At 44.7% G+C, this 13705-nt stretch overlaps 1 protein-coding gene across 1 annotated transcript in view; it reads right to left on the reverse strand.

Annotated features, from left to right (window-relative positions):
- METTL24 (methyltransferase like 24) overlaps positions 1 to 3357 on the reverse strand; it is a 70383-nt gene extending 67026 nt beyond the window's left edge. The window contains exon 1 of the mRNA XM_081186735.1: positions 2588 to 3357. Within this exon, the coding sequence (XP_081042861.1) occupies positions 2588 to 3172 (585 nt within the window). The 5' untranslated portion in view covers positions 3173 to 3357. The remainder of the gene's footprint in view (positions 1 to 2587) is intronic.
- Positions 3358 to 13705: the final 10348 nt, after the last annotated feature.

Consider the following 13705-nt stretch of genomic DNA (forward strand, 5'->3'; position numbering starts at 1 on the left):
AGCCATCCAAGGCTATGGTGGGAATCACTTAGAAATAGCATAGCTAGGGTGGCACTGGGCAGGCTGTGGCACTGAGGCCCACCTGAAAGTGGTACAAGGTCCAATGGTGAATCCCAGAGCAGTGTTTGAGAAACACTGGTCTAACCCATCCTATGTTCCTAAAAACAAACAAAAGCATCCCTGAAATGATTGAGGTTGAATCCTGACAAGACAGAAGTACTGTTTTGGGGGGACAGGGGGCGGGTGGGTGTGGGGGATTCCCTGGTCCTGAATGGGGTAACTGTGTCCCTGAAGAACCAGGTGCGCAGCCTGGGAGTCATTTTGGACTCACAGATGTCCATGGATGCGCAGGTTAATTCTGTGTCCAGAGCAGCTGGCTACCAGCTCCACCTGGTACGCAGGCTAAGACCCTACCTGCCCACGGACTGTCTCACCAGAGTGGTGCATGCTCTAGTTATCTCCCGCTTGGACTACTGCAACGCGCTCTACATGGGGCTACCTTTGAAGGTGACCCGGAAACTGCAATTAATCCAGAATGCAGCAGCTGGACTGGTGACTGGGAGTGGCCGCCGGGACCACATAACACCGGTTCTGAGAGATCTGCATTGGTTCCCAGTACATTTCCGAGCACAATTCAAAGTGTTGGTGCTGACCTTTAAAGCCCTAAACGGCCTCGGTCCTGTATACCTGAAGGAGCGTCTCTACCCCCATCGTTCAGCCCGGACACTGAGATCCAGCGCCGAGGGCCTTCTGGCGGTTCCCTCATTGCGAGAAGTAAGCTTACAGGGAACCAGACAGACGGCCTTCTCGGTAGTGGCGCCCACCCTGTGGAACACCCTCCCTTCAGATGTGAAGGAAATAAGTAGCTATCCTATCTTTAAAAGACATCTAAAGGCAGCCCTGTTCAGGGAAGTTTTTAATATTTAACGCTGTATTGTTTTTAATACTTGATTGGGAGCTGCCCAGAGTGGCTGTGGAAACTCAGCCAGATGGGTGGGGTATAAATAATAAATTATATTATATTATATTATTATATTATATTATTATTTAAGAAAAAAGAAAAGCAGAGGCAGAGAGAGAGAAAGAACCGCTGAATTATTCATAAAATATTTGTCCTGCCTTAACACAATGCAGCTTACCATTCACATATATACGTACGTACTTACATATACACATTATCCAGATAAAATGTAGGAAATGAGTTACAGTAAGGTATCTGCAATGTAGGACAGGCAACAGCTTTTCTTCTTTGAAGTACTTCTGGGGACATCTGATACACTTTAAAGAGGGAAATTACTGCCACCAATAATTATTTCTAATTGATGAAGGGCACTCATATAGAGAGGACCGGACATAATGCAGATCTGAAAATGACATTTCCCTGAAGTATATGGCTATTTAGATCTGAGACACCAGTTGATATCTGAACAGCCTGACCTTAAATCATGTTTACTCAAATCCCACTGATTGCAAGTGGGTTTACTTCAAAGTTTAGGTTGCTTCAGACTGCAATCTTACTGCAGAGTCTCAAAGCCCGACATTCTTTGATCACATTTGAACTCTGTCCTCATTACAGAGCTTGTATTGCTTCAGGTTGTTATTGTTCCAGATGAGGACAGCATTTTGAGTCCCTCATCATAAAAACTAATTTACTTCTCATGATCTCTTTGGCTCAACTGCTTCAAACCCTGTCTGGGCCCCAAGTTTACAAACAACTTCAAATTCCCAAATCAACCTTAACCTTATTTTTGAAGGCAATTTTACCAGCATATGGGGCTACCTGCCATAATGGAAATAGATTTGCTAGGCTGAGATTAAATAAATGTACCAGTCTAGCACTCATGACTTATGGTTGCCTTACAATATTTATTGTCAAGGGATGCCTTTTATTCCAGAATACACATCCTTTGGATGCTCCAGATTTCTGTAGAATATTTCCAAGGTCACTTTTTCAGATTAGACAACTGTCACTTTACAATTTGGTGACAGCTTTACCAGCTCAATCTCAGTGCATGCCTCACCATTGATTTATTTCATACATATATTGTATTTTATTGTGCTACAATCTGAATACACAGAATTAAAATTGTAATAAAACAAAATACAATATAAAAAAGAAGCATAAAAACAAAAATCCCATATTCAACCACAAAACAAAAACATGCCACAGACCACCTGAATAAAGTTCACACGCCGCCACCCCCACCCCCACCCCCAATAATCTTGGGAAGAGCAGTTTTATAGTGCTGGGAATTGTAGTTTTGCTGGGCAAACCACAGCGCCTACAATTCTTGGAGGTTGGATGTGCTTTAAATGTACTATGCATGAACAGCCAAGAGAGAAAGAAACGAAACCATCCCTTTTGCGACTTCCAGCAGACAACCCAAGGCCACCTCATAATTTAACATCATGTCCTGGCAACCTCAGGGCCTCAATGCACCGCATTGCAAGGGGTTGGACTAGATGACCCACCGGGTCCTTTCCATGATTCTGGGATTCTCCTTCATAGGATTACCTCCTCACGCCCACCAGGCCTGAACCCAACTGAAGGGTGAACCACCGACCGCACGGAGGCGGCCATTCTTACCTTCTTGCGGGCGTCGCTCGGGGGCGCCCCCTGGAGGCAACAGGTGGGCTCGGCTGGGCCCCTGCGGCGGCCGCTCCTCACGTAGGTCACCTGCCGCCTGCTGGTCGCTTCGCTCGCCTTCTCAGCTCTGCGAGCTCCCGGCGGGAGAGGTGGCTTGCGCGCCTCCTTGGCGGGCTCTGCGGCGTCCCAGGAGCGCCGGAGCCCCAGCTGCAGCAGGCAGAGGAGGAGGGTGGCGGAGAGCAGGAAGAGGCGCAGCGCGCAGCCCTTCCCCGGCCGCCTCTCCTGGGCCGCTGCGCAGCGCCACAGGCTCATGCTGCCGCCAGGGTCCCGGGCGGGCGCGCGGCTCTCCTCCTCTCCGCTCTCCTGCCGCTGGGCGCGTGCCTCGCCCAAGGACACATGCCGGGGAAAGTTTGGGCTCTGGCTGGCGGTAGTTCCGCCCCTCTCCTCCTGCCCCAGCCGAGAAGCGGAGGGCGCCTCAGAGCCGCCGCCTCCCGGCCACCGGGCGAGGGACGCGAGCCTCGCTGCAGCTCTTGGCGGCCACCCCGAGGCTCTGCGGGTCCCTCGGTCCTCCTCTTGCTCGCTCATCGACGGAGCAAGCAGGAGAGAGCATGGCCGGGTCCAGTGGGGCTTGGTTGGAAAAGCGGCGCAACAGGTAGAAGTTAACGGAAGGCAAAGGAGGATGGCGGGAAAAGTTGGCCTTTCTTGCAGCGCTTTCCAGCTTTCCCTTGAAGTTGCGCCATCGGAGCCGGCTGTCCTGTGTGGCTGAGTTCGGAATCGGGGTTTGTGGCTGGTTCCCTGCTGTTTTCTAGGTAGTTGCAGTTTGCAGTGGATCAGTTTAAAAACTGCTACCCAAGCTTTTGACTGGCGTAAAGTATATATGCTTTTTAAAAACTATCAAGTGAAAAGTACATATGGAAGGGTAATTCCATTCACCTCACCTGGAGATTATCTGTGTGTGACAGACAGGGACGCGGACTTAGAAAAAATATTGGGGGGGCCCGGGAAAGCTCATGAATAATAAATAAGCTCATGAATATGCAAATAAAGTGGCTCCGGCCCTAAATAGGGCAAGCCACGCCCCCCAGCCAGCCGATTGGCTGGCTGGGAGGTGTGGCCAGTCGGGATTCCCCTGTTCTCGCGGGATTTCCGGCAGTGCCTCCGATTAGGGCGTGCGGCTGGCTGGCTGGCGAAGGAGCAGGTGAGGAGGAGGCGGCGGGGGACGGCGGCGGCGCTCTGCTGGAAGGGCGCCCGCCCGAGATTATTGGGGGGGCTGAGCCCCCCCAAAAAAATTTTTGAGGGGGCTCGAGCCCCCTCAAGCCCCATGGAGTCGGCGCCTATGGTGACAGACAGTGAGTGGTGGAAAGATGGCTCTGCTTTAACACACACACCCCATCAGTGCCAGATTTGCATATAAGCTAAACAAGCTATAGCTTAGGGCCCCACTCTTGGGGGGCCCCAAAAAATGTAAAGAAAAAAAACTGGATGCGCGTTTCCCAAATATAATATAAAAAACAAATAAAATAAAACCTGCATACAGCAACAGTGGTTTGTGTTGTATGGGCCCCACCTGCTAGCCTGTTCCCTAAAATATCATTGGTTTGCTTATTTCTGTATATAGGGTGCCCACATTCAGCATGGACTGGTTGCATGGCAACATGTGCAAATGGCTTTAGATACCTATTAGGTCCATAAATTACCATATAGCATATATTCAACAGAAAAAACAGCAACAATTGGTGGTTGAGAAAGGACAGCTGGACATATAAAGAGCCCCATTACCTTCAGTAGCTTAGGGCCTCATCAAACCTAAATCTGGCCCTGCCCCCAATGCTTTCCCTCCTTCCTTCTCTCCCCCCCCCCAACTCAGAGCAGGATCCTGCAATGCAAATCCTCCTTCAGCAACTGCCCCAAGTGAACAGGGAGAGGGGGACTATTTCCCAACAGAACCCAAAGGGCAGGAGGCAACAGGCAGTGCTGTCGTGTCCAAAGGTAGCTCTATGGGTCAGAAGTTTCCAATCAGGCTAAACAAGCCCCTCCATAAATGTGCTTAAAATGTAAGGTGTGGGTGTGACCATAGTATTAAAGATCATACAGAAGCACACCCTGATCATACGTTTAAAGCACATGGCACCCTGCTGAATCCTGGGAACTGTAGTTTACCCCTCACAAATCTACAATGCATTTAACTGCACACTAATTGAAGCTGACCTAGCAGTGACCAGGAACACTTCATTAAACGTTTAATCGTGCTTAAATAGGTACACATTTCCACCAGATTATTTTCAAACCCTGAAAACAGCAGTGTTAGTCCAGATGCTACTCTTTAGAGTCCATGCGTATGTTTCTCACTGGGAAGCCACAATGCAATCTGCCAAAAATTAGCAAACCAGAGCACTGGCCTGCAACACAACCAAGCTTAAGAAGTGTTAGCTCAAGAAGAAGGAGACAGTCTTTTTTGTGAGAGCAAAATGGTAAGCAGAAAAATGTCCTGGTATCCCCTTCATCCCTTTTATGGTGATGAGGAAATTAATATTGTTCACAGGTTTGGCCATGATTGTTAGATAATAATAATCAAATAAGCCCCTCCCTAACTGGTAAAATAAAATACAGATGCAGCTGCTATAAAAGTTCTTAACAGCCTTAGGTATTTGCTTGAAAAGAGAAATGCTTTCTCCTGGTATCAATGGCCTTGTATTCTCTTGGCAGTCAGAACATACTTGAACAGTTACAGTTGCTAAATAAATTCAGCCAGACAAAAGCTCCTTTGTCCTGAAGTAATAGAGGGCAAAGCCAATGTAGGGTAAAAAGAGCAGAGGGCCAAGTAAACATAATTGCTTTTCATATAAACCGTATGAGGGAAAAGTAAATTCTGTGGAATGCTACAGTAGCCTTGAGTCTTCTTCCTGCGTGAATTGGTAAAGAATGGAAAAGGTATTCTTTGAAAGTCATTCCAATGAACCTGAACAAGCATAACCTATTCATGGAAATCTAAGGTGAGCCACTGAACTTTTTATTCAGAAATTCAGCACATGCTACACTGTTTGTTTAGCAGGTGTTTAATTCTTAAGTTACTATGTGCCTTTAGGATCGTGCAGGGTGTTCAAGAAGAGCGGTGAAGAACAGGTTTTAAAATATATATTTACTTATGTTTCCATGCAGACTTTTGGAGTAAAAACCAAAAACCTATCCCCAAGGCAACTTACATACAATGAAAACATAAAGCTACAAAATCTAATGCCAATCAAAATAATTTAAAATAGGAGTGTAAAACATTTCACAACCCATCAACACCATCATACAAAACTAGTTTGAACAATTTAAAAGAAAACAAACACTGCAGCAAAATAAACCATTAAAACTCAGAAATTCAATTCCACATTTCAGCTAATGAGCCAATATCTAACATGTTTCCCTAATAAAAAAGTAACAGAAACCAACTGCAGTCCTGCACATAATGTAATGTATGCATAAAGCCTCATCGATTTCAACACATGTGATTCCTTAAAAAAAGCAGTATGCTGCTGCAGTCGCTTTAAAAAACCCAACACCTGTTACCAGTAAAAACAGTTATGGAGCAGGTAGGGACTGAAGGAAATGTTAGATAAAGAAGGAAGAAGACATCTGCTCTGCCAGTTCTGTAGTTGTGGATGGTAATGCCAGCAATTATGCTGCACAGGCACCCTTAAGTCTGATCCTATGCATCCCAGAGAAGGAGTGCTAAGCAAAGAATCAGACTGTGGGCTGCTTAGCAGAGGTGGCAGCAAGCTCATGTTCATTCCATGTACAGTGGTACCTTGGTTTAAGAACAGCTTAGTTTATGAACAACTTGGATTAAGAACACTGCAAACCCGGAATAAGGACATGTTTCGCTTCCTGCTGAGTGTGTTCCATTTGTAAATTGAGTTCCCTGCTGCTATGGGAAAGCCCACCTTGGATTAAGAAAGCTTTGGTTTAAGAACGGACTTCCGGAACGGATTAAGTTTGTAAACCAAGGTACCACTGTATACATGTTGTTAGAAGTCACAGCTAGCATCCACTCCTTGATGAATGTATCCACATGATACAGGTTTGCCATGCTATATTTTGCATGTTTAATGTGCATGTGCAAATCATCATGTGTATAAACCTAAAAAAAAATGGTGTGAAATGGCCGCATGGAAGGGAATCTTGTCCCATTTGCTAAATCTACATGCTCATACAAACACACTTGGTTTGAGATTTAAGAGAGATGGTGCAATATCCAATGTTATATTAGCAGATTCAGTGGGAATTCCCTTTGGGAAGCCAACTCCTGAGGGCCGAAGTCACTTCAACCCCCCCCCCCCCCGCATCCGCAGTAAAATATTTGAGGATGTCCGGGAGGAGGGCAAAGTTGATGGGCCTTACCATTCAAATGGGGTGTGTGGGCTGCATCTTGTGATTGATTATGTGGGTTGGGGCTTACCTGGGGCTAAGAGGAGGAAAAAAACCCATTGCACGAGCAGAAGTCTGTTGTGCATGTGGACTGACATCATTGGATGTCACCCAAGGAGATTTGATTTTCTGATACACTTGGTAGAGTGGCTAGGGAACACTAGGATGCCACATTGTAGTGCATTGTTATGAAGGTGTTTTAAGCAGGGCAAGCTGAGAGAACCAACACAGAGAGGTCCACACCATTGTGAATGGCACAGGTCTCTTGCTTTAAAAGTAAAATAAAGGGGGGACATGACCATCTCATATAGCTACAGTGAACTAAAACCCCTTCCCCTCTTTGTATAAGAAAACATTCTTCCTCAAATAAGGAGAACACTACCCCCCCCCCTGTTTTTACATGAATGCAATAGTTTTGCAAAAATAAGGGGACTTTACCCCAGCACTCGTAATACATAGATCAATCTATACTAGAGTGAGATCATTTAAATGGTGGAAGGGGTTTTACTCAGAAAGGAAATCTTCCCAAACCTGAAAAGCCTACTTTCTTCATTGAATTACGGTATGTATAATACACTGTTGAGCTATCACTCTGAAATGGAACCACATCCAAAATCTGTGATTAAATCAGTCACAAGATCTTGGTCATTCTGTACATTTTGATAATTTGAAATACTATATGTAAGGCATAATCACAGGCACATTATTGAAAGTGTGCTTAACAGTTTTATGCTATTACATCAGCTGCATGGAAAAGGCTTTTTGCCCTGAAAAAGAGCCTAAAATGTTTCAAGTAAATACAAATGATACATAGCTTTTAACAAAATATTTGTACATACTAGAATTTCCCTCTCCAGCTGCTAAAATAGGCCAAACAATTCTGAACAGTTTTATTAAATGGCACTGTATTTTATGGTACAGCTCTGTGTGGATGCACAGATCTAACACAAATGCCAATATTAAATGGTTAATTATTTCCTTGGTTCAATCTAGCTAGTTGCTGTAACTTTTGGTTTTAAATCATTCACATACTGCATAGGCCTTTGATCTTGCAGAGTTAAATGTTTTATCAGCATATTCAGGACTTACTTAAAAAGAGTTGGTTGTTCTTTGGGATGGGTTAATGGAATGTATGAAATGGCAATTGTTATTACTTTGCACGGACATCAGTAACACTGAAACATTTATAACTAATGCTAAACATCCTCTCCCTACTCCTCTGCAATATGCAAACTTAAAACCTCACTGTAGTCAGTTTCAAAATTCCCTTGGTGATCAGGCCAAGATGTAAGCATGTGTCTGACAGTTCAATCCTATGCATATTTACTTGGAAGTAATCGCAGTAGCACTATTAGCCATTATCAGCAGGACTATGGAAAGGAATCCCCCATCTTCCATCTGGCTAAGTTCCCTGGCACAGGATGTTTCCAATAAAATCCTTCCTCCCTTGTTAGAGAGGAAAAGCCAGGGTTAACCTGCCTGAGTTTTATCAACTGCATGATGCTGTCACTTCTCCAGAATCCAGTTTGGTGGCACAACTACAAAATCCATAGTTATGAGTCAATCATTATTAATGTGGAAGTGTTAGTCGCTAATAGACTAACAGTGCAACCCTTAACACATCTACTTGAAGTCCTATTGAATTCAATAGAGTTTACTCCCAGGTAAGTGGGGATAGGATTGCAGCCTTAAGAAAGAATAAGGAACGAGGTCCCTGGTTTGGATTTCACCAGACCATAAGCAAACTTATGGTTCATTGTGTCATAGGTAAAGGGTAAAGGGACCCCTGACCATTAGGTCCAGTCGTGACCAACTCTGGGGTTGCGGCGCTCATCTCGCTTTATTGGCCGAGGGAGCCGGTGTACAGCTTCCGGGTCATGTGGCCAGCATGATTAAGCCGCTTCTGGAGAACCAGAGCAGCGCACGGAAACGCCATTTACCTTCCCGCCGGAGCGGTACCTATTTATCTACTTGCACTTTGACGTGCTTTCGAACTGCTAGGTTGGCATGAGCAGGGACTGAGCAACGGGAGCTCACCCCGTCGCGGGGATTTGAACCGCCGACCTTCTGATCAGCAAGTCCTAGGCTCTGTGGTTTAACCCACAGCGCCACCCGCGTCCCTACATGCATTGTGTCATGCATGTAGACTAAAAAGGTGAGGTATAGCATCTGATTTCTTGTATACAAATAATACTATCTCAGCTTCAGCCTACTATCTGTGATAAAGCAACTGAACCAACTGGCAGTGTTGTGGCAAGGATTACCAGAAGATATAGGTGAAACTGTTTGAACACTCAAAAGCAATAAAGGTGGGGGGACGACCCAATTTTGGGAAATGGCAACAGCTGGTTGTCTTAACCTTGCTTGTCCTCCGGGCAGTCATGCTTGGCTCTCCCCACCTGTCAACACTGAACCTGCCTAATGGTTGCCCAATCATTCTTAAAAGTCTGGAATGTTTTAGGGAAAGTCTTTCATCCCTGAATTCAACACATTGCAGTGTTTAATTCATATCAATCCTCATTACCTTCAGAAATGGAAATCTAATTTTAGATTACATTTCTTTTGGGTGACTTTCCACCAGCCCTGCCTCTTTCCTTGGAAGATATTGATTGACCTACATTATAGGGGAGGCTGCAAACCTTTCCTCTGCTACCTTTTAAAGACACATGGAATGGTTGGCCTAGAAGTCACAGTCAGAAGCATGACACACTTTGAAATAACCTAAACAAGGACTTAATGTACATTGGGTAATGGGAATCATGCAAGTCTCCTGAACCTTTTAAACCATCGTGGGACAAAGCTTTTTAGCCAGGTTTAGAAATATATTCTTTCCGTCAGAGTTTTAAATTCCAGATGAACCAGTATTCAACAAATATGTTTTTCAGTTGCATTCAGTGGTGGCTGGGGCCCATTGGAAGTGGTGGGGCAGAAAGCAGGGAAGCCAGGGTTAGGTGGAGCAGATGCCGTGACAGATGAAACTGACTCCTCATAGTTTTGTCCCCATCCTCCTCCTTGTTGGGTTCTCAAAGGGTAAACTGAGATGAAGGAGGAGGAAGCTGCCAGCCAGGGCCACAACTGGGGATGGTTCTAAGTAAGGCAGCAGGCAGGTGGCTGCTGACCCAGCTTCCTGGGGCAGTGCCCCATTTGCCCTATTGGATCAACCTCCACTGGCTGCATTAATGTGGTTATGGAACCTCTAACTATGCATCTAAGCACACAGGGATAAGTCATACTCCGAGTAGACCCATTGAAATAAATGGCATGCCTAACAAGTCGATTGGTTTCCATGGGTCTAGCTGGATACAGCCCACCATTATGCTATTTACAATTGGTAAATTAATACTTTGGCTTTATAAGAGAGGTAAACATTTCTCAATGCTCTGTGGTTTAACCCACAGCGCCACCCGCGTCCCTTATTTCTCAATGCACCAAATACCAAATCATCATCATTTTGTTTGTATGCCGCCTTTCCACAGTTAGAGCAATGCTCAAGGCGGCTTACAATATGAAAAGATTTACATAATTACAAACATAGCAAAGTAGTCACAAAAATAAAGAAAACACACCAAAAACTACATAACCAAACTGAACAAATTCCACGTAAAAATAAAGCTACAAAAAATTAATCAGTAACAGCAGCAAAAACTCCCAACAAAAACTCTCCCCCCCCCCAAATACCCCAGTCCAATGGCTCCACTTGGTCTACTGGCAACCATTTTTGCAATCCTTTTCATTTTAAGCATGTGCACAATTAGGAAGTTGGTAGTAACCTCTGCTTAGCCTCAAGCCTCCCACTGTGACCCACACTATGTATGAAATAAAATTAATTAATAAAATTAATTCTTTAAGCCTCAGGCTGTTTGCAGGCATATGGGGTTTGGGAATATACTTTAGGTCTAAAGCATACATAGACAAAGAGTGTATGAAGCTATTCCACATCATGGCAGCTGTCACTACCTGGTTCAGTTGATCTCCACCCCATCCAAAACATTACTATTGTCCCAAATCCCTGGCCTACCTGGCAGCAAGTCAGTATGCCAAGTCCAAAGTCCGAGGTTCAATCTACACAAGCAAAGTCCAAAGACACAGTACAGGGTCAAAACAAGTAGCCAAGTCTGGAGTCCAGCAGTCAGGATACAGCTCAGAGTCAAACCCAAAGCACAGTCCAGGAGCATACAAGCCAAGGTCCATCGACATGGGCAGCTGAGAAGACACAGCTCCTTAGCTCTGCTTCCCTTTTGTACTTTACTGATTGCAGCAGCTGAGCTTGATGAGGCAGGTGACTCTCACCTGTTCCAGTCCTGCTCCAGCTGAGGAATCAAATATCTCCTTCCAGAGCTAGGGAGCTGGGCTGTGGACCCTTGCCTACCTTAGCCTCCTAGAACACCCCTCCCACTGCTCCCTAACTTCAGAGCCCACCGTGTTCATGGGGATAGCTGCAGCTGCAGCATATGAGAAGAGACCACAATGCTTCTTTTAAACAGTGGGGAAAGACAGAAAAAGAAACATTTCTGTGGCACCATTTACAACATTGTAAGGAGGTCAGTGTTGTTATCTTCAGGTTGAAGGTCAGAGGCCGAGAAAAGGGGAAGTTCACCTAAAGCCACCTACTGAATTTCCAGCAGCAGTGACATTTGAACTGCAGCTTATGATTATTCTGGTTCAAAGCTTTGCCTCTTTGCAGCTCTTCCCTAAGAATGCAAAATTCTGCCAAAGCTGTGAAATGTGATTTGAGAAGTGAAGAGGGAGGGAGGAATGTGTGCCCCTCTAGCAAAACAGGCAAGCAGCACGGATGCCTTTATTGGACGAAAATGAAGATCAGTGAGGTCAAAGGGCCATTTTATCACATCACAGTTGTCTTTTTACAATAATGGGGAAGGTGAGAAGCTGAGTTGCACAGGTGCTGCATCCAGATGATTGCTTCAGATACACTCCTTTTTATTCTTCGAATTCTTGCCAGAGTTCATGATCCCACAATGCATTTCTTTCTCCACCTAACTACTTACTAAACCACCTTAAATTGTTCCAAATGAGACCGTGAACTCTGGAGAGGTGGATATTCCCGCCCCCTGCCAACCATAAGAAATGTCTCAGTTGATACAGTTAATTCCACATGAGTTTGTCCCCTCAGAAAAGAGGGGGAGGAATTGCTATGTGGTACTGATATTTATTGTTCTTCAGCAATGTTAAAATCTTTTGGCAATAATCAAGCTCACAGGGGGAAGGGAAAGCCTGTAGTTAATTATTAAAACGCTGTCTTAGTTATTGCAGCATGTCAGAAACCACTGGATTTTCAGAGTTGGGAAACTTAATTCCTCTAAAACAGAATACATAGAGTGCTAGAAAAAAATCAGTATAATATTTAGTTTGTTTGCAAAACAGGTGGGCTGCTAAACATCAGAATAGCCAATTGGTGTACAAAAAAAGTAATCATATAAGGTAATAACAGCATTAGAAACATAATAAAACAAATTTCTGACATTTTTGCAATGCTGGATGTAGACAAATTAACAATAGTAGACTAGAAAAGCCTGAGTAAAGTGTGTGGGGGGGGGGAGAGAGAGAAGAGATTTTCAGCAAACATGAAAAGACCAGAAATCATAGGAACATGGAATATTTTGAGCGGGAGGGGGCTTGAGAAAACTGGAATTCTAACTGAATATACATTAACTTAGGGGTGGGGAATCTTTTTGACCCAGCTGACCAATCTTTATCTTCCCCTACAAGCACTGGCCAACTTTGACAAGTGGGAGGGGCAACCCTCACATCAATCATCTGATCACTTAATTGGTCCACGTGGGGAGTTAATCCCTGTTTTCTGTGCAGAAAAGTTGTACAAGAAGCCAATCCAGCTACTCCACACCTACTGTTACATAGATCATCAGGTATGGAGCAGATGAGTGTGACTTGGGGAAAATTCCAGTGGGAGACCTGGCAGGCCAAATTGGGCCCACAAGCCAGAGGTTCCTCCATCTCTGCCTTAGTCGAATACAACCCTCCGGGTTTTTGTCTTTGTATACCCAGGAAAGCTTTGCGCCATTGAATCAACCCAGGTCATATTTCTTCACATCACTGCAAGGTGGCTGCAGACCTGAGAGTGCCAGGTGGCTCAATGAAGCAACTGGAAGTATAAGGGAAAGTTTGAAGGCATAAACTTTAATCATAATTTTAAATTTTTTAATAGTGTTTTTTCACCCACTGTGTTAACACTTATGACTAGACAGGAACCATAAAAAAGAGAGGATAAAGACTTTTAATCCTTCATATTCTATCCGTCTATTGTTTAAATGAGACAAGTCAATTCAATTGTTCAGGTGCCACTCTTGAAAACGAAAGGCTTTAGTAGTGATTCAAGGCTGAATCACTGGTGCATATTGCATCAAAACGGCCTTAGTTCAGCGCTTAGTAGGTAAGAGTATAATAAGAGGGCTTTTTTATCACAGCATTTCCCATTAGCACATCTTGCTCCAGCAGAGGTTTTCAGCGGTATAACAAATGTTTCAGTCTGAGGCTCAACACAGGGCGCAGGAGAATAAGGGCAGGCAGATCTAGAAAGCTGATTCTCCTGCCAAACTGAAGGACAGTCATAGCAGAGTGTCATTTTCAAGCAAAGAAGCTTCTGTTCCAGATCAGGCCAAGGAACCATCTGGTCCAGCATCCCATTTCCCCCAGTGGCCATCCTTCCCCCTACCCCTTAATGTACAC

Source organism: Podarcis bocagei (assembly GCF_964188305.1).
Source record: "Podarcis bocagei genome assembly, chromosome: 3".
NCBI lineage: Eukaryota > Metazoa > Chordata > Lepidosauria > Squamata > Lacertidae > Podarcis > Podarcis bocagei.